The 27,612-nt window shown below is 35.8% G+C and overlaps 1 protein-coding gene across 5 annotated transcripts in view; it reads right to left on the bottom strand.

The window, feature by feature from the left end:
• LOC128988015 (DNA topoisomerase 2-binding protein 1-like) overlaps positions 1-27,048 on the bottom strand; it is a 172,123-nt gene extending 145,075 nt beyond the window's left edge. For 3 of the 5 annotated variants that reach the window (XM_054409186.1, XM_054409182.1, XM_054409185.1), the window contains exons 1-2: positions 26,912-27,048; positions 20,697-20,819 (exon numbers count right to left, since the gene is read on the bottom strand). In XM_054409186.1, coding sequence (XP_054265161.1) covers positions 20,697-20,798 — 102 coding nt within the window. In that variant the 5' untranslated portion in view covers positions 20,799-20,819; positions 26,912-27,048. Of the gene's footprint in view, positions 1-20,696; positions 20,820-26,800 lie in introns of all 5 variants that reach the window. The other 2 variants (XM_054409183.1, XM_054409187.1) reach the window with 2 other exon arrangements.
• Between the last annotated feature and the right edge of the window lie 564 nt (positions 27,049-27,612).

Below are 27,612 nucleotides of genomic sequence, written 5' to 3'. Positions count from 1 at the left end.
GTAAGATAACATTTCCATCTGTGTGGCCTATTTAAATCCATGAAGTCATCATATTATTGAATTTGGTTACTTAATAGTGCCTCAACTGTACAATATTAATTATTTTTTAATAACCAAAAACTACCTAATAAGTAATCAACTAAATCAAATTAATTGGAAACTATTTTTATTCGAGGTTCAGGATTGTGATTTGTTGATAGTAGCTAGTTTGCCTTGTAAAGAGGCTGGGCTGTTATGTATACACACAGAACACAAACAAAAATATTTTGTCCATAAAGTGTAGACTGAGTTTACATTTTGAGTATTTTCAGTGTCTTCTCTGTGTGGGCGGCCTACAAGCCTCCTAGACTCTTTCTAATTAGCTATTTTTAAAATTCTAAGTGGGACCCTACGTGTTGGTTAGAGTTATCTGAATTATAAGTAAAATTGTGGATGGAAACCAGATATAAAATGTTTTTATTTTAATGCGCTAATGCGCTTAATAATTTAGGCCCAATGCAGTAGGGCTACTACATTACACAGTTGTTCATAGGCTGAGAGCTAAAACTGTATTCAAATTCATTTATTTTTATTTTCTAGTGCAGTCTTAAAAAAAACTAATAATTTAGTATATTAAAGCATTATATTATGGGCTTAATAATTATGAAGAAAATTCCAATTTAACCTATAAATTTAACCAACCTAACCCATTTGAATTCAGTTTTGTAAGAGTATAGAAGAAGTTATTAATAATATGAAATATCTCAAAAGTAAAAAGTCAGCTGTATGGGTAAAACAGTATTCCTATCAATATGATAAAAAATTTCTCAAATTTGATAGCTGAACCTTTATCTATAATTATAAATCAATCTTTTCAAACAAACATTTTTCGCAATCATTTAAAATAAGCAGAGCTAAAACCTCTCTTCAAGAAGGGTGAGAGACAAATTCCGGACAATTATAAAACTAGTATCCAAACAAATCTCAAGTTTTCTTTAAAATAATAATATTTTGGCTAGTGAATAAATTGGTTTAGGAAGGGTTTAAGCACAATGAAAGCTTTATCAGATTTTATTAGTGAGGTTTCATGGGCTATGGATGGGTCACAGAGCACAATGGGAGTGTTTTGTGACCCATCCAAGGCATTTGACTGTGTCACCTATGATATCCTTTTGAAAAAGCTAAATATTTTTAACTTAAAAACAAAATATGTATTACAGTTGACTCCATACTTAACAAACCGTTTCCAAAAAACAATAATTTTTAAAAATAATGAAAAATCTATATCAGAATGGAAAAAGATTAAAGTTGGTGTTCCTCAAGGCTCGATTCTTGGACCTTTACTCTTTATTTTGTATATAAATGACTTGCCTAAAAATATCTCTAACAACCTAATCTTATATGCCGACGATACAACTGCAGTTGTCAAATGTAAAAAATGATTCAGAATTACCGCTCAAAGTAAAACAAGCCCTATTGGAACTGGAACAGTGGTTCAACATTAACGGTCTAAAAATTAATCAAGATAAAACCCAACTGGTAAAGTTTTGTAATGCTCAGGCAAAAGAGTTTAAAGACCAAAATTTAGCTGTTCACGATGATACAAAATTTCTGGGTTTGTACGTAGATTCAAATTTAAATTGGAACAAAAGCATTGAAAATTTAATTAGAAGACTGAATTCGGCTTGTTATCAAATAATATGGTTTAACCCTTTTAGTGCTAGGCCAATAATTTGTATTTCGTAAGACTTTTAGTTTGCCTTTCAATTCCATTACCTTTTGTTCAAATTTTAACTGTAATGTTGTCACTATTTTATTAATTAGGCTAATTTTGAATAATAAGACAATAAGAAAATATATAACAAAAATAAATCCCGGTATTTGTAGTAAACATGAAATAAAACTTAGTTTTTGTTGTAATTTTCCTGGTTTTCCTATAAATGTTCATGTTCTGATAGCATTGTTTGAAACCAAAATCTCATAAAATCAAAATACATATAGTTTTACAATGTAATATTGAATTTAACTTTGATTTAGTTGGACGAGGTTATCGTAATATAGCCATTGTAGGGAAAATAATGTTTTGCAGCAAAGTCTCAGGGACACATTTTTATGATCACTGTTGTGTTTCAACTGAAAAATATCATCTAAATAGTCCGTGACTAACTAGTGCTGCGGGGGCGAGAGGCAAGCGTAAGCTCCTCCAAGACCGCTGAGCCTGCAAGGGGTGCCTCTGCACTCGCTGAAGGCAGCGGATATAGCACTGGCTGTGTCGTGACTAGACAGCCCTAGGGTAGGGAGCGGCTGCTCTAGTACTGGCCTTGGGCGAAGGTGACAATCACCAATCCGGCCAAGGCCCAGATAGCTAATGTTACTGCCAACTGTTACAGGTATGTGTGCAGCTGTGACAGGACTGAGCTGGAGACAATGAGGGGTCCAACCCCGAAAGGGTCCAGTCTTGGACATTAGCAGGCGTAGTGAGTGGGTCACGGTTCAGCTGCTAAACTTCTAACTTTTTGCTTTTCTTGTTTTAGTATGGCTGAAAGTAAACAAACGGAATCATTACCCCAGGTGGGTACCTGCTCAAGCAGGGAATCTCACTTCTCCTTTTTGGAGGGCAAGCCCATGGATTCTGGGGAGGGCAATAATCAGCTTTCCTTTAACAATGTTGTTACTGTGCAGAACACCACACTGGAGATTGAACCTGGGGAGATCTTGGACACGCCAGTGATCTTCTCGAGAAGTTACCCACTTGCTAGAACTCCACCCAATTCATCAACTGATGTTCTTGAGCTCTGTCATAGGTTAGATGCGGACCTGAACAAGCCACTAAACACCAGCAACGCTGGCGATTCTCCGTCTCTGGCGGATGCATCGTCCGACTCTGAGATCGGTTTTACAGTTAAGACCAGAACTGAGTATAATTTGTCTGTTAGAGAAAGGAAAAAGGCTGAGGGCACGTGGATCCCTAACAGACAGTGGAGAAAGAGGAAGCGAGGGTCCTTGAGTTCTCCTGGGGAAGGTTCAGGCGTATCATCGATGCGTAGAACCGGACCCGATAGTAACCCTGGGTCTTCTCAAAATCCTCCTCCCAAGAGAAATAAAAACTCTAATCAATCAGCAGATGGATCCGTTGCGGGAAAGGTCAGCTACAGAGACCAGCTTGTGGGTCACAAGTTGGCAGTAGCTCCAGCGGCCTATCCCGATGCGAGATTCTCTGTTGAGGAATGTGACTTGTTGCAGGACAAACTGATGGAGTTGGTGTTTGGAGATGATGGCGCCAATATTCCGCATCAGTTTGAAAAAATTTACCATGAGAAGGGTGCTCTTGTCGTAACTTGTGGTAATTCTGAAACAACTGACTGGCTAAAGAGGGTGGCACCGAAGCTAGCGTTGGGAAGTGAGGGGAGTATGGAGGTCATTGTAGCAGACTACAAGGATCTGTTGCGCACGACTAAAGTGCTCCTTCGCACTGACAGGCGTTTGGCCAAGGTCGAAGCCTCTAAAGTGTTTGTTCAGATTGAGCGGCAAAATCCTGGTGTCACGACAAAGGACTGGCGCGTCATTGGTGGGAAGAAGACGGATGATCATCAGATTCTTGTTCTTGCTATTGATGAAATGAATGTGCAGGTTCTAAAAGATCGTGGCTGGATCATCCACCTGGGCCTGGGGAAACTACAGCTCAGAGTTATCTCTGGTGCTCCCTCTGATGACCCAGGTCCTTTAAGTGAACTTACAACACAGTAAGGCTGCCACGGCTGTGTTCTGTCTGAGGACGGTTAAGCAGTCCTTAGATTTTGCCTTGATTCAGGAACCCTGGGTCAATAATTTTAGAATTGCGGGGATGGGAACTATTAAGGGTACCACACCCTAGAACTTGCATTTGGGTCAAAGAGGGGCTAAAATGTAATCCAGTTCTAGAGCTTTGTTCGAGGGACGTAACAGTAATTAAGACTGTATGTACTAAATCTAACATAAAACTGCTGCTGGCCTCTGTTTACATGCCACAGGGCGACGATGGACTGTTCCCATCGGCCGAGGTTAGAAGATTGGCCGACCTCGCACATGAGTCTGGATCTGAACTCGTGATAGGCTGCGACTCCAATGCCCATAATACGGCCTGGGGATGCAGGGACACTAACAACCGAGGTAGGTCACTTCTAGAGTACCTAGCTTCTTGCGGCCTACTTGTTGCAAACGTAGGCTCAGAACCAACTTTTTTAAGCAGGATAGGCCAATCAGTAATTGATCTTACCCTGTGTTCAGCGGGTATGGCTGACAGGATTATTGACTGGTCAGTGTCCCTTGAGCCATCCCTGTCTGATCATAGGCACATTGTCTTCAGGTTGGGGAATTTCTGCGGCGAGGTTCGCTTATTCAGGAGCCCAGTTAAAACCGACTGGGCATCCTTCAGAGCTGATCTTCGGGGCAGGATTGCCTCAAATCTGAACACATCTCCTATAAACACAGTTGATGCGCTTGACGAAGCGGCAGATCGTCTAACTAGGTGCTTAGTTACATCCTTTGAGGATAATTGTCCTTTGCGCAAGGGCAAGAGCAATAGGGCTAGTTGGTGGGGTCCCGAACTTGCCTCTCTTAGGAAGAGAGTAAGGGCCCACTTCAGGCGAGTTAAGAAAACTAATAATTGGGATACATACCATACTGTTCTTACAGAATATAACCATGCAGTACGGAAGGCCAAAAGGCTTTCATGGAATAATTTTTGTGGAAATTTAGAAAGTATCAAGGATACTGTTCAGTTCTTTTAGATAATTTTTCCTACTAGCCTTCACATTTAATATTAAAAACAACAGCTGATCATTGTAAATCTGAAATTCATAATATTGTAAATATAAACTTTCCTTTCTGTTCTTCTTGTAAACATGACTTTTATTTTTTCTCTCTTAATTTTTCATTAATTTACTCAAACACTCCACATTATATAATGGTCCTTCGATCCAAGATATTACTTAAGCAATTTGGAATTACACTCATCCACTAGAACTCTTTTTTATATTAATATTTCCTCATTTCCCCATTGTTTTCTGTGCCTCTGAACTCTTACCCATTTGCACTCTTATTTCCACATTGGAACTCTGAACCCATGTGAATTTTTTTACATTTATCTCATCATCTTTGTACAATGGCATCTCCAAATAGTGATTTTAAAATTGAAACTTATACACGACTCACATATTTTATTAAAACTCGTCTCAACAAGATAAGAAACATTGTAGATCAACATGTTGAACAAGAAGAAACATTAACAGTAGTGCAAAATGAAGCCTTAAAGACTCTCATGCAAGAAACCCAGAAGAAGAAAGAAGACTTTGATTCTTATTTTTATCGAATTGTAAGTGCATCAAGTGAAGATGATTTGAACATTAAAACTTTAGCTGAAGATGAAGACCAAATCAGTGAACTATTCATCGACATCACCAGCTACATTAAAGTGCTGCTAGTGCTGCTTTCAAAAATTGGTTCCAACCCATATTTGGCCAAGGTTAATTGCAGTTCAGCTCAACCTCATAGAACTACTGCAGTGCATGTAATCAAACCGAACTCATCAAGTCAGTTTCAAATCAAAGGCAACGACATCATACAACCTGGAACAAAACTCATCACAATAAAGAGGCCAGTGACAATCACAATACCTAAGTTCGCAAACACGATGATTATAGATACCACAAAGACAGTGACAAAACCTCAACCAACGAATACAGATACAACAGTGAGCTCAACTACCTTGACAAGTGACAGTGCTGATCAACCAACGAATACAGATACAACAGTGAGCTCAACTACCTTGACAAGTGATAGTGCTGCCATCCAACCTACCAACATTGATGTCATCCCAAGAGACAGTACTGTTATCCATCCTACCGATAATGATACCACCCATCCTACCGATCGTGTTGCTGTTAAACCAACAGACAGTGCCACCGCTAACACAACCGAGAGTGAAACCACTACGGTAAAGACAGTCAAGCAATCCAGTCAAGTGGTTGTATCTTCCGATGAAGCTCTGGACAAAGGCTACTCTTCATCACAAACTACAGAGAAGCGTTCATCCTCCAATCTCAACTTGTTGAATTATTGAAACAAGAGTGCTTTGAATTGATGAAATGTGTTATGAACTGTGAAGATTTGTTCACTTCTGTTACTCAATCTCATCATAAAACACCAAAGTTCCTTCAAAAATCTGATGCTCAACATTTCAAAGAGCTAGGACTTCGGTGGTCTCCAGCAACAGTTTTTAAGGTGTTTCCCAGCAAAGATGGTATAGGTTGAAAAGGAGAAGTAGAAAAATGCAAACAGCTGCTATAGCCGGCCTACAACAAACTTTTGTGTTAGGTAATGTGTTTTGTTCTAAACTAACTGTTGAAGTGAGGACACTTCAAGGCCAGGAGTATGTTCAGTTCTTTTAGATAATTTTTCCTACTAGCCTTCACATTTAATATTAAAAACAACAGCTGATCATTGTAAATCTGAAATTCATAATATTGTAAAAACTAGTCGTTTCCAGTTAATAATATTACCTACATTTCAATGTCATTTTAATAATTTAAATACAATTTTATCTTGTCACTACATAATAAATCAAAAGTCAATACTCAATAGGCTACTGTTTTAATAAAGGTTTTAACAGAGTACACAATACTGCCTGACAGAACAGTTAACATTTACATCTTACTTTTTACATGTTAAAGGTGACTCTTTCCATAAGATTTTTTCGCAAACACTCTAATAACGTCTTTAATCAGAAGACCTTGGTTTCGTTGTTTTTTCACCATTATTTTTAGGTAATCGAAAGCGTGGTACGTACAATGTCCAATGCTCAAAGCAGGACTATGACAGATAAGACCAACTTTTTCAAGTGTCTGTCCTTGAAATTTTGTGATGGTCATGGCAAAAGCGATTCGGCATTTGGAACTGCAGATGTTTGAATTTCAGGAGAAAATTTCCCTCTGACAATTCTAAACTGAATTGGAATAATAATACTCGTTTTCCAGCCAAACTTCCAGTAATCATTTTCATAGACTTTGTCATTAATCTCTTTCACCATTATTCTGGTTCCATTAACCTGTCGTTTTTATGGATTTCAATTTCTTGTTAAAATTAAAATTCCACCTTTTTATAAACATAACAACATAACCACTTGGTGTTAAAGTGTGGAGAAAATCATTAAGGACATGTAACCGGTCTTCCTCTTCTCGAATCAAAGTGTCCACTCATTAGTAAACTCTGCTGTCATTATTTAGTTGCTTAGCTAATTTATTATTAATTTGGTCACCATGTTCATTCTTTGGTTAAACTATTGCATGAATTTTGTCTTTTTAAAGCATTTTCAGAGAATTGTTCACTGAAGGTTTTGTCAATGATATTTTTATTCGCAATACATTGTGGTGGAAGACTTATGAATGTCTCACAAAGACCATTAAGGTAGCTCTCTTGGCCATTCCTTGTTCGTAAAGGATATTCAGCAAATATTGATTCCCTTGGATTCGCTCTTATGTTTTTAGCAAGTGAAATATTTTTAAACATTGACCATAAAGGTGATATAATTATTGAATTTTCTACCATTTCACAGCGACTCGCACCAGAGACTATGGTAGCTCATTGCCAGATCTTACCTCCAAAACCTTTCCACCAAAAGGCATTGCTTGGCCTTCTCTTCTGGCGATATCTCGCAGTAATCATTCTACAGATGATAAAGCATACTTATTGGACATAGAAGCTTCATCCCATAATATTATTTTACATATATTTAGCTTCGTTACTATTGGATTTTATTCCGGAGACTGGGGCTGGCTCATTTAATTTTATTGGCAATTTAAATCTGTTTAGTGCTGTACGCTAAGACCTCGTAAGTCATAATAGTCTGTTTTGTGACAGCATTTGTCCGTGCAATATAAAAAAAAATCAAGCGGTCACATAATATTTCTTTGAATTTCAAAAACCAGCGTAGGTAACTTTTCACAATTTATTATCATGCCATCTTTGTTCCCTTCTCTACCTACACCGTCATTTTCAAGTGCAAATGTTTGTGATAAAAGTGAAGTCATCTGTTCAGAAAGTCCGAGTGAAATTGTACAAAAAGCTGTTGGGTGTGTTGCTTTTGCTAATAAACCACTGGTCTCCGATTTAAACTCCTCGGCGTTACATCGGAAAAACCCTATTTGAACAAGGTAGCTAGTTTTCCAAAAAAAATAACTAATACTATTCAATCCACCTCAAAAAATAACTTACCTTTCACTGTTTTTCATCAAAATATTGAAAATTTAATAAGTCGCATTGAACCTTTGCAAATTATATTAGATGAAATAAATCCTAGAATCATAATTCTCACCGAACATAATATCAAAGAAGATGAATTAAAATACCTTAAAATTAATAATTATGTTGTAAGTGCTTGTTATAATAGAAAATCTACGGTAAAGGGGGGTGTAATGATTCTCTCCGAGGAGGGTATCTCTGGTAGGCCGGTGGTCTTGCCAACATCTGATACATGTTTGGGTGAAGATAAAATTTTTGAATTCTGTGCTGTTAGTTATAAGTTAAATGGTTGTAAAATTATTGTAGTTGGTCTGTATCGCTCACCCTCATCAGATCCATTTGAATTTTTGAAACGCCTAAATGCATTAATTAACATTTTGATTAAAAGATGTAAATTTATTATAATTGGTGGGGACATAAATATCAATGTTTTGGTGGATTCAAGGGAGCACTTAGAACTTAAGAATGTATTAAAGAGTTATGGTATGAAGTATCTTGTAAAATTTCCAACTAGAGTAACTTCTACAACTGCCACTTGTATTGATAATTTTATGTCAAATATTCCCACAAATGTAATAAAAACTGAAGGTTTAATTTCTAGTTTATCTGATCATGATGCACAAATGATTGAAGTAAATTTAGCAAATTCTTTTAGAAATGATAATGAGTATATAACGATGCATAAAAGAAGTTTTACAGAACAAAATATAGCAAAATTTTCAAACATGTTGTCTGTAGAAAATTGGTTAAATGTATATTGTGCCCCAGTTGAAATTAAGTTTGATGTATTTCTAGATATTTTTTTATATTATTTTAATGTATGTTTTCCAAAAGTAAAATGTAGGAAACCCTGTAAAAATAAGAACAAATGGATAAATTATGATTTGTATGAGTTGCAATCAGAGCTAAAAAATTTAACTGAACTAAGCAGGTCATCTCATGATCCTAATTTAGGTAGGAGTGTCAAGGAGAAGAAAAAGGAGTATAAAAAAAAGATTTTTGACAGTAAAGTTAAACATTACGAAAAACAAATTAGAGAATCTTCAAATGTTAGTAAAACTACTTGGAAAATTATTGGAGAAGAAATTAATATTAAAAATAAGCACATTGAAACAAATATAGCACTGAACTCTGGTGGATCAGAAATAAAAGATCCTTGTTTAGTTAGCAATATGTTTAATGATCATTATATTAATCTAGTTGAGACAAATGTAATTCCTAAGTTGAATCAAGTTGCAGCTTCTTCCAACATTTCGTTGCCTAATTATACTGATAAAGTTTTTGTTCCAACTAGTATAGAGCCTCATCAGCTGGAAAAAGTAATCATGTCCTTCAATAATAAGTTTTCAACCGGTTATGATGATATTCCTATAACAATCATAAAACATGCCAGAACCTATCTGTTACTACCGTTGTGTCATTTAATAAATTCATCTTTTATATCAGGTATTTTTCCGGACAAGTTAAAAATTTCTAAAGTAAAACGTCTATTTAAGGCAGATGACTGTAAAGAAGTTTCAAATTATCGCCCACTGTCATTACTTCCTGTTTTTTCCAAAATTTATGAACGAGTTATGGCTATTCAGTTAACAGAATTTTTAGAGTGTAACAAACTGTTAGACAAAGAACAGCATGGTTTTAGGGCCGGGAAATCAGTAATAACTGCCAGCATTGATTTTATTGAGTCAGCTTTAAATTCTTTGGATAAGGGTAATAAAACAATTGGTATTTTTATGGATCTTAGTAAAGCTTTTGACAGTGTATCACATTCAAGCCTACTTGTAATTCTTCAAAAACTGGGAATAAAAAATAGGGCTTTTTCATGGTTTGACTCTTATTTAAAAAACAGAAAACAGTTTGTTGAAATTAAACATATTAATCATTTCAATCAGTTAATACACCGTAATTCGAATATTAAAGATATTAAGTTCGGAGTCCCTCAAGGCTCTATTCTGGGTCCATTACTTTTTCTATGCTATCTTAAGGGTTTACCTAGTATCACACCTTTTGATAGTATCACAATGTATGCAGATGATATAAATTTGCTGATATCACGTAAAACTCTTGATGAAATCGAAGTTTCCGCTTTTAACCAGATTTCAACCTTAGAACAGGCTCTTAACGAAAAATGCTTGCTACTGAATCCTAATAAAACTAAGTTCATCACTTTTACAGCTTGCTCTAGAATTAGACCTGCACCTGAGTTGACAATATTTCTTAATGATCATGTGTTGGAAGAGGTGGATAATTCTAGATTCTTGGGCCTAATAATTGACAAAAACTTAAATTGGAATAATCATGTTTTATCAATTTCTAAAAAGTTAGCTTCTGGTTTATTTGCATTAAGGAAGGTTTCTAAATTTAGCACTTTGGTTACAATGAAAACCCTTTATCATGCCCTTGTACAGTCTCATATCGCTTTTGGTATTGTTTTATATGGTAATACCTCAAATGAAAATTTAGATGAACTTCTTATCCTTCAAAAACAAGCAATAAGAATAATTTTAAAGCTAAATTGGGATGATTCTGTTAAACACCTATTTACTGAATTTGAATTTTTGACTGTATATAGTCTATACATTTTTGAACTTATTTTGTTTATAAAAAAGAATTCTCATAGAATAGAAACGTTAGGACAAAACCATAGTTATAATACTAGAAACAATAGAGTATTTGCTTATACAAGCCACAATCTTAAATTATATGAAAAGAAACCTTCCTATGCAGGTATTAGATTCTATAATGCTCTTCCGGTGGATTTAAAATCCACAGAAGATTTTAATGTTTTTAAGAAAAAACTGAAAAATGTAATGCTATCCAAACCGTTGTACTCTCTAGATGAGTTTTTTTTATTAATGTAATGATATAAACTCATCTCTAGGTCTATTTCATGTATATTGCAGTGAAATCATTAACATCTAATATTTTTGTATAATGTAGTAAGTTAAAAAAATGTTTAAATTGACGCTATTCTATGTACACATGTATGAAAAATGAATAAAGTTATTTTGAATCTTGAATCTTGAATCTTGAATCTTGTTGTAAATACAACGCCGAATCGCAAACACGGGAATGTTTCTTCTAGGTAGAATTTTATGATAATCAAAATTAGGTAAACAGAAAAAGTAAATACTAAAATGACAGAAGGGAAACAGGCTATTTTTATGAAGACAGATTTTTTTTAAAGAAATAAATCATATGTTAGGTAATCTTAACAAACTTTAACAAACTTTTACTTGTATATTTAAAATACATGAAAACTTTAAAGTCCAATGGGGCAAAGCACATTGAACTGAGCATGACAAAAGTTATTCCATGACTTCTACAGAGAATTCCCTTTAATTTGACACCTTAATCATCAAAATCGGTTCATAAATAAAAGAGTTTTGCTGTGCACAAGAAATTCCTTACGGAATTAGTATAATAGATAAACTTTCCTTTCTGTTCTTCTTGTAAACATGACTTTAATTTTTTCTCTCTTAATTTTTCGCTAATTTACTCAAACACTCCACAGATACTTCTAGAATACATAAGGTGCTTGTTAGAGACAGACATGTTACTCTTGGTGCCGTTGAGGGTAATGGCTTTTGAACCTACCGAAATACTAAAGGTTATGGTAAAAACTCATTTCCCTGGTTTTATTGTTTCTGAAGAGCAGCAGGAGGAGGTGAGTCCAGAGCGGCCAAATCTGGGCCGTCGTGCCACTCATTCTATGTGGAGCACTGCTTGCCGCATAGTCACCTTCAGCAAGGTAAGATGGGCTGTTGGCTTATTACGACCCTTCAAATCGCCGGGTTCTGATGAGGTAAGACCTGTTTGTTTGCAGGAGGGTCTTGACATAATTATACACCCACTCTGCAAACTTTTCAGAGCCAGCTTAGCCTTAGGACACATTCCCTTAGGGTGGTGTAATTCGCATATCACATTTATTCCTAAACCAGGGAGGGATAGTTACACTGATCCTAAGTCATTTAGACCCATTTCTCTATCTTCTTTCTTCCTTAAGATCCTAGAAAAGTTGGTCTCAAGATATATGATGGATACAGCTCTCAGGACACATCCTATTCATATTAATCAGCATGCGTATGTCTCAGGAAGACCATGAGAGACTGTGTTGCACCAACTTGTAAGCAAGATTGAGAAAGCTCTAGAGAGTAGTGAAGTGGCCCTGGGTGCCTTTCTCGATATTCAGGGTGAATAAATAAATAAATAAATCTTTATTGTCACATAACGTTTACAAAATATAGCAATGCTATAAAACAGGTGACATTGTCAACACAGTATACAAATACCTTAAAACTAAGGAGTTATAATAGCTATTTACATTACAAGTGTAGTAAGAGCGTTTTTACATCACGCAAGTGAATGTTGTGCAACGAGCGTAAGCGAGTTGCATAATTCACCTAAGTGATGTAAACACGCTCTTGCGTAACGTGTAACGTACAAGATTTTACCTGACCCGACAATATACACGGGGCTACGTACAATATTTTTCACTATCCATTTCACTCATCTTCTAAGAGTAACGTTCTTTTACAAACAAAAGCTAGGTTAGGAAAATACTTTAAAGCATAACAATAACATTCAAGCGCACAGCTGATTTCTAGCGTTGAACGTCGTTGGCTCCATAGAGGTATAATTTTTAAGTTATCCACTCAATGTTATTTAAATGGGTTTCATTACATCACCGAGTGAGTTTTTTGATACTTTACATCACTCGAGAAGTAACGAAGTTGTATACATCACGCTTAGGATAGGGAAGTTTAACATGGCGGGTTAGGTAAACGAATAAAATAAACTAACGCTATGGAAATATAAATAATTGTTGTAGACAAAATAGATAAACTTAAACATTGCATTTAAAATACCAAATAATTACACATCTTGATCACATAAAAACTCATCTATACTATAATATGTTTTCATTAAAAGAAAATTAGTAAGGCGCTCTTGAAATGCTTAGACTGTATTCTGTTTTTGAGCTCTTGAGACAATTTATTATACAATTTTTTGCCCATGTATGTCGGAGTTTTTTCTACTAATGAAAGACGGTGCCGCGGATATTGAAAATTATATTTAAACCTAGTATCGTACTTATGCTTGACATTCTCACTACATAATTTTTCAAAATTTCCCTCCACCATCAAAAGTGTTTTAAAAATTGTTAAACTCGGAACAGTCACTATCCCTAATTCTTTAAAAATAGGTTTACATGATGTTCTCCAAGGTGCAAATATCATTATTCTTAAAAACCTTTTCTGTATCTTAAAAATTAAATCAATGTTTGATGCAAAGCCCCAGAATTCAATTCCATACTGAAGAATTGAATAAAAGTATGCATAATATAACATCAAACACAAGTGGTGCTTTTGATAATTCTGGTACTCCAGCGATTCTTAATGCGGTGAGAGCAAGAGGTTTTCACGGTATCATATGTAGATGGACTGAATCCTTGCTTCACAGTAGGAAGGTTAGGCTCTCACTCCATAATGACACGATCGAGGCAAGAACTACTCGAGGATGCCCTCAGGGGGGGTTCTCTCTCCCCTCCTTTGGAATTTGGTAGCAGACGACCTTATAAGGACCTTCAATGAAAGTGGGGTTTTCGCCTTAGGTTTCGCTGATGATGTTGCAATCCTTGTGGTTGGAAAGTTCCACGGAACCATAACTGACCTTATGAATAGAGCTCTTTAAGGGTAGTGGACTGTTGGTGCCAGGAAGTTGGGCTCTCTATAAATCCCAGGAAAGTTGTAATGGTACCCTTCACAACTGGATGGGATCGGCCCACTAAGACTGCAGGGCACTGTGATAGAGCTGCAGAATCAGGTGAAGTATCTTGGTGTAATTTTGGACAGATCACTTCACTCGGGACCACATCTTCAAAAAGTCACTGAGCGTGGCAAATGGTCCCTTATGGCATGCAGGCGGATGGTAAGTGGAACATGGGGGTTACAGCCTAAACTTTTGCACTGGCTGTATGTATATGTTGTTCGACCCGCCCTTACATATGGTTCGCTTCTGTGGTGACCAAAGATGAATCTACTATAGCTGTCAAAGCTTTAGCAGGAGTTCAGAGGCTTGCTCTTATAATGATAACTGGGGCAGTAAGCAGCTGTCCTGGAGCGGCTCTAGACTGTCTGCTTGATATGCTACCTATCGACATTTACATCAAGGTGGTAGCAAGTAAAACAGCCCAACGCCTTAGATGCGAAAACTTATGGATAACTTAAGGTCACTCCAAAATTGTTCAGGTGGTACATAATGAGGAATTGGACTTGCCTTCAGATCACATGTCCAAAAAATACTCCTTTGGAAAGCCTTTCAAAGTACTAATACCAGATAGGAAGGATTGGTCTGGCGGAAAAGGACCCATACCCACAGGTGATTTAGAATGCTATACTGATGGTTCTAAGATCAAAAATGGGGGCACTGGAGCAGGTGCCCATTGGACAAATGGAGACACTGGCATTTGTCTTCCAATGGGGGTGTACCCAACTGTTTTTCAAGCGGAGGTCACTGCCATTCTGGTTTGTGCTCGAGAACATCTTAACAAAGATATCAGAGACAAAACAATTAATATCTATACTGATAGTCAAGCGACCTTAAAAGCATTAAACTCTTACGAATTCAACTCCAGGCTCGTGTGGGACTGTCTTGCTTCTGTGTCTGAGTTGGGTAGGAGAAATGACCTTACGCTTTGCTGGGTGCCAGGACACTCAGGCATTAAAGGTAATGAAGCTGCAGACAGATTGGCAAATACTGCCTCTGCGACAACAATGATAGGCCCACAACCCTTCTGTGGCATACTATTTATCAATGCAGTTAATGATTTCTCTTTCAATATTCCTTGTACTTCTGTTCTTTATGCAGATGATACAACACTCCTAAACAGCCATAAAGATTTAAAGGAACTTAAAAAAATAGAGAGTCAGGCTTTAAAGCTTTAATATGCTGATTACTGCATACTATGCTTTTTTTCATTCCCATCTACGATATGGTATAACCTTATGGGGCAACTCTTGCAGTGCACAGACTGCTCTTGGATGGCAAAAAAAGGCACTGAGAGCAATCAAGAATATACCACAAAGACAGTCTTGTAAACCAATATTCAAAGAATTACAAATAATGACTTTGCCTAATCTATATATTTACTGTTGTCTAATAGATGTTAAGGAGTCTTTGAAAAATTGTACAACTAGAAACGAAACTCATCAGTACTATACTAGGAATAACTATCAATTAGATTTAGCTTTTGTAAGATTGGAAAAAACAAAGAGCAGCCACATGTGTATGAAGATACAACTATTTAATAAATTGCCAAAAAAGGCATGGATTGTACCCTTTAAACAATTTGTTTCTATTATAAAACAATGGCTTAAGGAAAATGTTTTTTATTCCATAGACGATTTTCTGGCCTGTGATATTACTTCCCTATGTTTTTAGAACATCAATGTTAATATTAATATATTTAATTATTTAATTGTTATTATATTTAAAGATTTTATTGTTATTATATTTAAAGATTTTATTTTTGATCATTGACATGTAAATTGTTAATTTATTTATTTTAGTGTTAATTATGTTTAACTGTTATATTTTAAAGAGTGTTTGGTACTCACTTGGTGCATTCTTGCTGTTAGGCCTACTCTAACAGGAAATTAACTGTATGTATTATTTTAAAAAAATCAACTTTGACGATGTCTATTGTAATACTTGTATTGCTTAATGACAAATAAAGATCTTGAATCTTGAATCATCTCACGAAACAGTGCATGTTCTGCGATTGCGTCATGGGCCAAGGAAAAGCATCGCAAACGCTGGGTTGATGTTCCCCTTCTTAGGGTCAGCAAGCTTACTCTGTTTAGGCCTTCTAAAAAGGTTGCCTCTGACCTCTTGAGACTAGACAGACGAAGAATTAAATTAATTGTTGAACTGATAACTGGTCATGGAAGATTCAGGAAACATTTACAACGGATGGGCTTATATGATGGTGAACCGATCTGTAGGTACTGTGATAGGTCAGAAAAGACAGCTGATCACTTACTCTTTGATTGTAACGAGCTCTCTGACGCTAGACTGATAACTCTTGGAAATATGGCTAGAGGTAGATACCTTCCTGAGGATGAACTAATTGGGAAGCTACAGGCATTCATTGGGCGCCTTAACTTGTAGGTCAACAAGAAAGCAATTGTCTGGGGTGCGCAATAATTCGATTTTGGATGAAGTGCTTTAAGGTCTCGACCTGCCTCTGTTAGATAAGATAAGAACTAGTGCTGCTACCTAGTAACACATTGAACAACCATCTGTAGCGCTATCTGTTCGCAATCGGTGGCGTCAGCTTAAATACCCGATTTTGACTCCTCAGTCTTCAAGCACAGATAGCCGAGAAGGCTAGGGCGTGTGTCACTTGGCCAGTGGCATTCGTCTGCTCGGGTTCGATTCCCGTCCTGTGTGGCAAATAATTGGTGACCTGTGTGTTTGTAGCGATATACTACAACCACTGGGGCAATAGAGAGGTTCATAATCCTTGGTTTAGACATACACCTCGAAATCATCGGATTGGGCGAATCTTTTAGCTAAGTGGTTGTTAGTGTATCCTATGAACATGCAAGTCACCAATGGCCGTTTTGCTACTTTTTGTTAAAATAACCTTCCTCTCTATATCCCTTAGAGATTTTTTAAAACAACGATATATCGTTTCATAGCACTGAAAGGGTTAAGAAACACAATTGACTTAAAAACTCGTTTGATGTTATTCTATGCATACTTCTATCCAATTCTTCAATATGGAATAGAATTCTGGGGCTTTGCATCAAACATTGATTTAATTTTTAAGATTCAGAAAAAATGTTTAAGAATAGTGACATTTGCACCATGGAGAACATCATGTAAGCCAAATTTTAAAGAATTATGATTAATGGTTGTTCAGAGTTTAACAATAATTTTTAAAACACTTTTGAAGGTAGAAGTAAATTTTGAAAAATTATTTAGGCTAGTGAAAACGTTGAGCATAAGTATGATACTAGGTTTAAAACTAACTTTCAATATCCGCGACATCGTCTTTCATTAGTAGAAAAAACCCCCGACATACATTCGCAAAAAACTATTTAATAAACTGTCTCAAGAATTAAAGAACAAAATACAGTCCAAGCATTTCAAAAGCAGCCTTGCCAATTTTCTTTTAAGAAAAGAAAACCCTATTACAGTATAGATGAGATCTTAACTGATCAGGTTGTATAAAAATAAATTAGTTTTCACTAAATTTTTAACTGATAGGTACATTTTGTTTTATACCACTTTTATTGTTAAAGTTTTATTTTATTTTAGTCCTTTATAGCTCCTTAGTCTTTTAAAGCTATTTGTATTTTGACAATAATGTCACCTGTTTTATAGCATTGCTATATTATGTAGCCCTATACACTAGTAGTACGCTTATTCTGCGCGTAACACGATGAGTGAACATGAGCGCAATAATGAAATAGTTTACCCACACCTAGCACACTTACCGGTGTCACTGGTGTACACAATAATGTTATTTGTATGGGCAAATCAACCCATGAGTCGGGGCAAATAATGGTGAGTCGGTGACTCAAGTCGGTAGCGTCATGGTAGCGTCACGCGAACTTCGGGCCCAAGGCAGCGATGTCGTGAGTTCGGATCCTGGTCACTGCCACTAAATTTTATCAGTACAGTTCACCTTTGTACTGTACCGGCTCACCAATTTCTTTGCTGTAAACGATCCACGCACGGGCGAGGTTAAAAGAGGCTGGACCAACCTCTTAAAAAAAAACCAAATCTCAGTCAACAACAATCCTAACTTCTCGTCCATTAATTAACCAAAGTCATTGGTAATATACGTAACGTATTTCCTGTTTCCCTCTCTTCTCATAGCATTTTATTATTGCAGATACGTTAATCTAACTGTCACAAAGAGTTCCCACACTCTGGACTGATCAGCTTGACTACTTCCTTTACCACTTCCTACGTCGTGGACCTGTTTCCCTCTCTTCTCATAGCATTTTATTATTGCAGATACATTAATCTAACTGTCACAAAGGGTTCCCACACTCCGGACTCCTCGCCTCGACTACTCCCTTCACCACTTCCTACGTCGTGGACCTGTTTCCCCCCCTTCCCATAGCATTTTTAGAATTGCAGATACTGTACATTATTCTAATTATCACAAAGGGTTTCTACACTCCGGAATGCTCGCCTCGACTATTTCCTTCACCACTTCCTACGTCGTAGACCTGTTTCCCTCCCTTCCTATAGCATTTTAGAATTTCAAATAGATTAATTTAACTTTCACAAAGGGTTCCCACACTCCGGACTGTTCACCTTGACTACATCCTTCACCACTTCCTACGTCGTGGACCTGTTTCCCTCCCTTCCTAGAGCATTTTAGAATTTCAAATAGATTAATTTAACTTTCACAACGGGTTCCCACACTCCGGACTGCTCACCTTGACTACATCCTTCACCGCTTCCTACGTCGTGGACCTGTTTCCCTCCTTTCCCATAGCATTTTAGAATTGCAGTTACATTAATCTAACTATCACAAAGGGTTTTTACACTCCAGAATGCTCGCATCGACTACTTCCATTACCACTTCCTACGTCGTGGACCTGTTTCCCTCCCTTCCTATAGCATTTCAGTATTGCAGGTATATTAATCTAACTGTCACAAAGGGTTTCTACACTCCGGACTGCTCGCCTCGACTACTTCGATTACCACTTCCTACGTCGTGGACCTGTTTTCCTCCCTTCCTATAGCATTTTAGAATTGCAGTTACATTAATCTAACTATCACAAAGGGTTTCTACACTCCGGACTGCTCGCCTTGACTACTTCCTTTACCGCTTCTTACGTCGTGGACCTGTTTCTCTCCCTTCCTATAGCATTTTATTATGGCAGATACATTAATCTAACTTCCACAAAGGGTTCCCACACTCCGGAATGCTCGCCTTGACTACTTCCTTCACCACTTCCTACATCGTGGACCTGTTTCTCTCCCTTCCCATAGCATTTTTAGAATTCAGATACATTATTCTAACTGTCATAAAGGCCCCCACACTCCGCAGTGCTCGCCTTGACTATTTCCTTCACTATTTCCTTCACTACTTCCTACATCGTAGACCTGTTTCCTATCTTTCCATAGCATTTAAGTATTACAGATACGTTAATTTAACTTCCGTACTCCTTTCTTTTCACTGCTCACCTTTCCGCTTTCTTTACTACTCTCTACGTCGGGGACCTGTTCCCTCCGTTATAAATTATAATGATATATATTCATAGACGCCAAAACTGTTTACTCCATGAATAAAAGAGCTTAGAGTAAAAGTCGTTCTCTCTGTCTTAAGTAGACAACAAAATTGTTGGTCGCAAAACGTAAACAAATAAAAAGAAGAAGAAGGTAGCTCCTAATGTTATTCTTATGGGACAAATTTAAAAATGTTTTTTAAGTATTTTATAATTACTACTGAGCGGAATCGTCTAGAATTTTAATGGTGTCTTTACACTGGTGTCATAACTATTTGTGCAAAATTTGAACGCTATAAGTGCAACGGTTCTTGAGTTTTAGGTGCGAACACACACACACACATACTCCAGCGGACAACTTTTCTCCGACTCCGCTATATACGATACATAGATTCGTTCACTTCGTTCACTCATCTATTATGTGATAATAAAGATTTATTTATTTAAGATTTATAATATTAGTAAGATTCCAAAAAAAACTATAACAAAATCCCCAGAATAAAAAAATTGTCATACTTTGCTTGTTTATGAACATATTTTAATCCAAATTTAGAACATTTATTTATTATATATGGTACTTAACTATAACCGTTTCACTAAGAAACTACCTCATTACCTTCCATGTGTCAGCAAACCTACGTAATTGTTAAACTAATGTTTTTTTAGATAGGGAATAAATCTGACATTTAAGTTATAGCTTTGACTATTAATACAACAATAATAATATCCAATAAGTCAATGGGTTATAGACTGATATTTTAGTAAAAATACAATGAGACATACATGGAAATTCACTTAGTGTTCAGGTTTTCTGTGGCGGTGGTACTTTTGTAGATAGCATTTTAAATTGATAGCCCAATCACAAGAGGCATCTGGGTCTAGTAACGATGAATTGTTTGGTGCAAGGTAGAGTAAAATGTGTGCTTGATGATTGTGCTAAAAGCGCTTCTGAAGTTTGATTTGTCCGAAAACTTTTACCAAGAAAAACATTCAAAATTAATGGTTTACCATCGTGGTCATGTCAAGATTTAACTGTAAAAAAAACACAAAAAAGTCTTTATTGTTAGTTTGTGTTCATCAATATTTTACTGTGTAGGTGTTTATTTATTATTTTAAGGGTCTCTTCCTCTATCAGTATGTTGGTCTACATATTTAATTAAGTTTTTAAGCTTTTAAACCTACCTGAAAAGCCATTTTCAAGCCATCCTGGACTTCATCTTGATTGCATCCATCAGGTATCACAAAATACATTTTCACTTCTTTCTTTTTACTTTTCTTGTCCATTTTACTAACTCAATAAGTTACCTACAATAAGTTATAATGTCAGAAAAATATAACTCATGACAATTTCAATTAAAACATAATAAAGTAGGTAGTCTGTTGCACAAACAATAAAACCTTGATGTTGGGCAAATCACAGGTGGAGAGAGAGTACATTGTGTTCGTCCCCAACCAGAAAGAAACTCTTAGGCCTAGGATGATGTAAATAAGTGCCACTATTCTGTGCTTCCTTGCACGAGTAAAGGGTTGAATCTGCAAAATGTAAAGCGATAGAAACTGAGACAAAAGAAAAAGGCCACGTGTTTTTAAATCTAAAAAAGTAAAAGTAGTTGACTAAAAAGATGAGGCTGGAGAAAAATCTACAATTATCTGTTCACATAATACGGAAGTGCTTATGTAGGCCCAAAAGGAAGAGGGTGGCGGAGTTGTGCCTTATCAGGATCTAGAAATCTGGACAGGCTGGAATAGTAACTACCTGGAATTTTACCCCGTCAATTTAGTCTTCCGTCTAAGAACGTAATTGGACCCCCATCCCCTCACTCAGACCTGTTTTTGCACTAAGATTGAAATGGACGTGGTAGCAAGACCTATAAGTGATGCTGAACCTAGTAAATACAAACTCAATTCAAACTTAAATTAATTAAATCCAGGTTTAGTTTAAGAAAGGGCCATGTGGCCCTAACTTTGCCTGGGTAAATAAATAATTTTCATATCATTTTTTTCTATTTCATTTCAAATCCAATGTAGGCATATGTTCTATGACAGTACTTTTCCTTTCTGTGTTACAAAACCGTCCATCGGATTCCCATGAAACTCTGGGAGGTTGCTCTATACACCGGCGAGAAGATCTCTTTTCTACTCCTGTTCTTGAACGGCTTACTTTAGTCATCCGTACCTCGGGCTTCTAAAGGTTCAATGTAATTTAAATAATACATGCTGGATGTATAATTATAAAGGCACAATATGTCAAATATTTACAAATTAAAGCAGAGGAGTTTAAACATGACAGTATTAAAATACCCCCGCTGCAGCAAACTTGCTGACTGAGCGAATTTCCATTTGTCTGAATTGATTTTCTATTAAATCTATCTAAATAACATTAGGTTTAACGAGTACCTAGGTTTGCTGCTACAAGGAAACTAATTAACGGTGTTTTTAGTAGAAATATTAAATAGCTTAGGCCTAGTATAAAATAAATGAAATTGCCAAATTCGATCAAAATATATCCTGTTACAAGCAAACTAAAACATTTTACAACATTCTCCATAAGAATAACATGGGAATTTTAAAATTTACAATTTTTTTGAATTTTCTCCGTTACCAATTATTGTACAATACTTTGGTATAGGCCTACTAAATTATTTGTTTTTTTAAGCTTTTTAAAAAGTCTGGAGAGAAATTGAGAAATTTTAAGTTTTGAGGGTAAAAAATACAAAAAACCAATTTTTACCCCATAAAACCCCCTGTAAAACCCTGTTCCCATGGTCTGATCAGTTCCCGAACTCATTCAAGTTTATCCCGCCTTACACCTTTAAACCAAATTTCATCAAAATCGCACAAGAATTACTCAAGTTATCACGTTCACGGACACATACAGTGTACAGTATACAGTGTGTTGTGGTGATATATACAGTGTTGGGAAGTAGCGCGCTACTTTTTTTGTAGCGTTAGCTGTAGCTACGCTACTTTTAAGATTTTGTAGCTTTAGCTGTAGCTAGCTACATTTTTAAAGTAGGCCTAGTTGTAGTGTAGCGGGATTTTAGCTACTATTCTCGCTACATTAACATTGATTGAGATAGTGATTTTTATCACAACCTTACGTGAAACAACCTTTTTCAAACCGAGATATTCAAGAAAATTAGGCCTACTTTCTTGGCTTCATACAGCTGGTCACAGTCGTTTCATTACCTATTACAACGTTGCGTGGACATGGAGGCCATTATCTGAGTGTTATCCACATTTTTGGCTATCATTTCCTTCATTTGCTACTCTATGATTACTGTCAGATAAAAAAAAAACCACTATATGCAGACGACATTTAAACGTCACCGGTGACAAGAGAAGCTATTGAATGCTTGTAAATGATTGACAGGGAAATTAGTAATCAACTTAGTTTCTTTATTGTATCAATTTAGTTTAAACTTGGGTTTTAATGGAAACCAACACTAAACCTTAAAATAATGAGAAAGCTGGTCTATCAACCTTTGCTTCAGCTGTTGATTGTGGTTCATCATCACAAGCCCTTCCTTGGTTAGATTACAAAGATTTTTCAAAGGTTTACTAAATGAACGAAGAGGAAATTTCCTGATGAGATTTAAGATATGCCTAGAATACATAATAATTGTAACGAAAAAATCTCCATATAACATGAAACTTGCATTGAAAAAGTAGCATACAGTAGTTTGCTCCTGCTAACAGCTCTATTCAAGGACTATTCCTAGGCTATGCTATTGGATTAATACGAATACCAAGTTCAATTAATAGGAATATATCTGTTTAGTCCTTGTAAGAACAAGCCTACTATGGCCAACTTGTTACAAAACCAAGTACGCCCAAATGTTATTTTTACTTAACAATTTTCAACATGTTTAAATTAAAAGCCGATTTCAGGATAAGTTGCTGAATACTGGTTTCTGCACCAACTTTTGTTGAAGCACAATTTTGACCTATGCATAATGACAAAGGATGATTTCTTGACATTGAAAAGTGTTATTCATAGAACAACATATTACTATGGGTAAAAGTTGTAGGCCTAGCAATGTCGTTTTTAAGATTAAAAATAAAGAATGGCAATAAACTCAAATTTCAGTAGGCTAGGCTCTGTAACACAAAAAAGTATTTTTAAATAATCGTTTTACAGTTTTACTGTTTTTAATAGTTGATATCAGACATCTAAAAATGAATGTATATTAAAGAAATAAAATGGGCTTTTAAAATATATTTTGGTTGTATGTCCTTTGAACTTAATGAAATTCCACGTGCCAAGATGCAAGATACAAGATGCTTAAAAATAATGCAATATTTAAAAATAAGTACTAAATATGATGGAACACTTTTGGTTCTGTTGTTGTAATGTTAGGTTTATATACGGTAGTTGCAAATAATTTTACATTTACCTAATGTGCGTGGAATAAAAGTAACGTCTTTGGAAAAGTAGCTAAAATTGTAGCTATAGCTACATTTCATTGTAGCTGTAGTTGTAGCTAGCTACTTTCTCGGAACTGTAGCTGTAGCTAAGCTACTTTTTTGGAAATGTAGCAGTAGTTGTAGCTAGCTACATTTTAAAAGTAGCTTCACCAACACTGCATATATATACATATATAAATCTATATAGGGCCTATATATATAAATAAATTTGAACAAATGGTGTTTTAGACCTCTGGGGGCATCAAAATGAAAAAGTAAATCGGTCCCCCGCCTAGGTCTTACCATGCCATCTACTTTAATACTTCCCTATATAGGGAAATTCGCTAAAAGCTAGGCCTATGTTCATTAGTGTTACAAAAAATCCCTTTTTAAAAGGAAACTACACACTATGGTTTGAGATTTAAATGCAAAATTTGGAAAATTCCACAGTACTTAAGTTTAAGTTTGAGATATAAATAGCCAAATGACTGTGAAATGAAGTTTTTCCATGTGAATTTTAAATATACCGTAAAACTATCAGATATTATTTGTTTAACCCTCCGAGTGTCCCTTGTTTTGGCCTTAATGTCTGCCTATTTTTTGCTCATTTGCAAGGTTTTATTAAAACGGATCTGAGAAGCTTGAAAACAATGTTAATTATACTAACTGTTCTATATACCATTTTGTTTGGAAAATCATGGGCTTCAATATTATACATAGAACATAAGGAACATTTGTTTCAAAAAAAATTTTTAGGTAAAAAAAATTTTTGGAAAATTAAAAAAAAAAAAAAGTTTGCGCTCAATGAAATTATACAGTGTGTAAATTAAGTATGGAAACAAATCTGTATTTTTAAAACCGAAATAGATAGAAATATTCTATTTGTGGCAATAATAGTTAACAAAGATTCCGCAATTTTTCACATGAAAAATATTTTTTTACCCCCCTAACAGGGTAGGTGGTAGGGGGTGACTTATTTTTTTCAAATAGCAACCCCTATTGAGTGACCCCTCATTTTGAAGAGTTTGTCAAAAGAAACACAATGACGCAAATTCGAGGTGAATATCTCACTCCTAGCCCAAATGGCGGATATTCCAAAATTTGATTTATTGTACGTGAAAAGCACCAATTTCACAAATAATGGAAAGAAATCTGTATTTTTAAAACCGAAATAGATAGAAATATTCTGTTTGTGGAATTGATTGTTGACATAGGTTCCGCAATTTTTTTAATCAACAATATTTTTTCAACCCCTTTAACAGGGTAGGGGGTGGGAGTGACTTATTTTTTTCAACAACAACCCCTATTGAGTGACCCCTCATTTTGAAGGGTTTGTTAAAAGAAAAAGAATGACGCAAACCCGAGGTAGATATTTCACCCCTAGCCTAAATGGTGGGTAATGAAAAATTTAATTTTTGTAAAAAAAGCCCATTTTGGAATATCCGCCATGTTAGCTAGGAGTGAGATATTCACCTCGGATTTGCGTCATTGTGTTTCTTTTGACAAACCCTTCAAAATCAATAGAAAAAAAAAATCAAAAAATCAATAGTTTGAGGGGTCACTCAATAGGGGTTGCTATTTGAAAAAAATAAGTCACCCCCTACCACCTACCCTGTTAGGGGGGTAAAAAAATATTTTTCATGTGAAAAATTGCGGAATCTTTGTTAACTATTATTGCCACAAATAGAATATTTCTATCTATTTCGGTTTTAAAAATACAGATTTGTTTCCATACTTAATTTACACACTGTATAAATTATAGGCCTATAAATATTTGAAAATAGCCACTTTGTTCTAAATTTTATGAGGATTGCAAATATATAATAATATAAGGAAGTAGATTTGCAAATAAATATTATGGGCAAAAAACAGATTATTTCAGTACACAGCGTTTAGCTAAGAATGCATAGCCTAACCATAGCTAGGACTCTGGCTGATAATTTACATCAATATCACTACCTACTTCTTCAGGATCATCAACCAGCCCTTCAAAATCACTTAAATCTTCTTATAATGCACCACGTATATCACTACTTTTTATTTTTAACACTAAAACAATGATAAACGTAATAAAACACATCAGTCATCAGTCCGAGGTTAACCAAGCTGTTTACAAATACGCACGTCAGCTGTCTGCAACAATATTTTCGGAACTAAAATGAAAAGCGCTTAGAGACAGACCTCCGGAGAAAGCTCTGAATCTATCAAATAAAACGATACCTAACTCGATCCAGTTCAATCCGATTTTGTCAGTCATAGAGCCTTTGCCGTAAACAGTGTTTGTGAGTCGCTGCAGCGACACAAAACACTACACAAAGTGTGTTATGTGTCGCTGCAGCGACAAATAACACTCGGAGGGTTAAAACACAACATGTACGTAAAAACAAAATGATAAAATGAGGAAATTAATACAAATATCTTTAGGTTGACATTTTTACCATCGATTGACATTTTTTCAGAGTTTTATTACAGTTTACGATTACATTTTAACAAACAATTAAGAACAATTAAGAGTTTTTATTTTTCACTTGCCTGTAGCCTACCCTACCTACTTTTAAGGACAATAGCCTAGATCACTGTAATATAAACCCAAACAACTAGCCGAGACTTTGCTTTTCAGACAACAAAATCATCATCTATCATTACCAGTACCAGTAAGTCCTTGTCTTGGCCTAGGCCTACGTAAGCCTAATAAAATATCCCAAAAGTAGGGCTAATACTTACATCTACAAGGATTAAACTTAGGAATACAGTCTCTGCCTAAAATTTCCAAACCCCGAGCGCCTTGTAAGTTAAGTTAGCCTACAAGATTTAAAAACTTAAAGAAGAATAGAATAAACTTTAAAGAGTTTGGTGTTATTTAGGCTTCCTAGACCTACCGTTATTAGTCTTCTGGTTTGTGTCAATCACCCACGATCTGTTATCCTATTAAAAATATGTATTTAAACCTTTCACCAAGTCCCTCCAAATCGAATACTTAATACCCCTACCTGCTTCCAATTCCAAGATGAGGCCTAACGGCCTAACTTTAATTGTAGTTTATGTTTGTATCGCCTTAACCAAACTAAATTAATTTAAGTTATGCCAAACTGATAGCCTAGGTAGGTAGGCTGGATGGAAACGCCGCCTTCCCGTTCCCGTCCCAGATTCCAAAATCCTAACCAAAAACCAAACAACGAACCAAACCAAAACTACTAAATAAAAAAACGGAGACTAGACTAGAGAGTTTCAAATTGATTAAAAACAAAACAACAAAACATCATCGGTTTCGGTTCGGTTCGGTCTGACTGAAGCTCATTCGGATTTATTTTTTTTAACTCTGAAAAATGTCTTACTCTTGGGAGGATTCATGGAGTACATTCCATTGCAACGTGTATGAAAATACTAGGTGGCGTCACTGAGCTATAATAACCTATATCTCAATGGGTGGCGTTCGCAGAGGCATCCACAAAATTGAGCGGAGTCATCAAGCTAGGGTTCATGATATTACATTGTTTTTTTCATACTGCAGTAAAAACAGTAGTTTTTAATGCATGCGTTGCGGGCATTTTAGCGAATTTCCCATATAGGGAATAAGCTATTACCGTGGTACTCATGGTAAGACCTGGACGTGGGACCGATTTTTATTTTCGTTTTGAGGTCCCTAGAGGCCAAAAACACCATCCGTTCAAATTCATATATATATATATAT

Source organism: Macrosteles quadrilineatus, unplaced genomic scaffold, assembly GCF_028750875.1.
Source record: "Macrosteles quadrilineatus isolate MER2022 unplaced genomic scaffold, UCM_ALF_1.0 Scaffold_2__2_contigs__length_208266976, whole genome shotgun sequence".
NCBI lineage: Eukaryota > Metazoa > Arthropoda > Insecta > Hemiptera > Cicadellidae > Macrosteles > Macrosteles quadrilineatus.
Note: the sequence above shows the minus strand (reverse complement) of the source record. Positions and strands in the feature narration are given on the sequence as shown.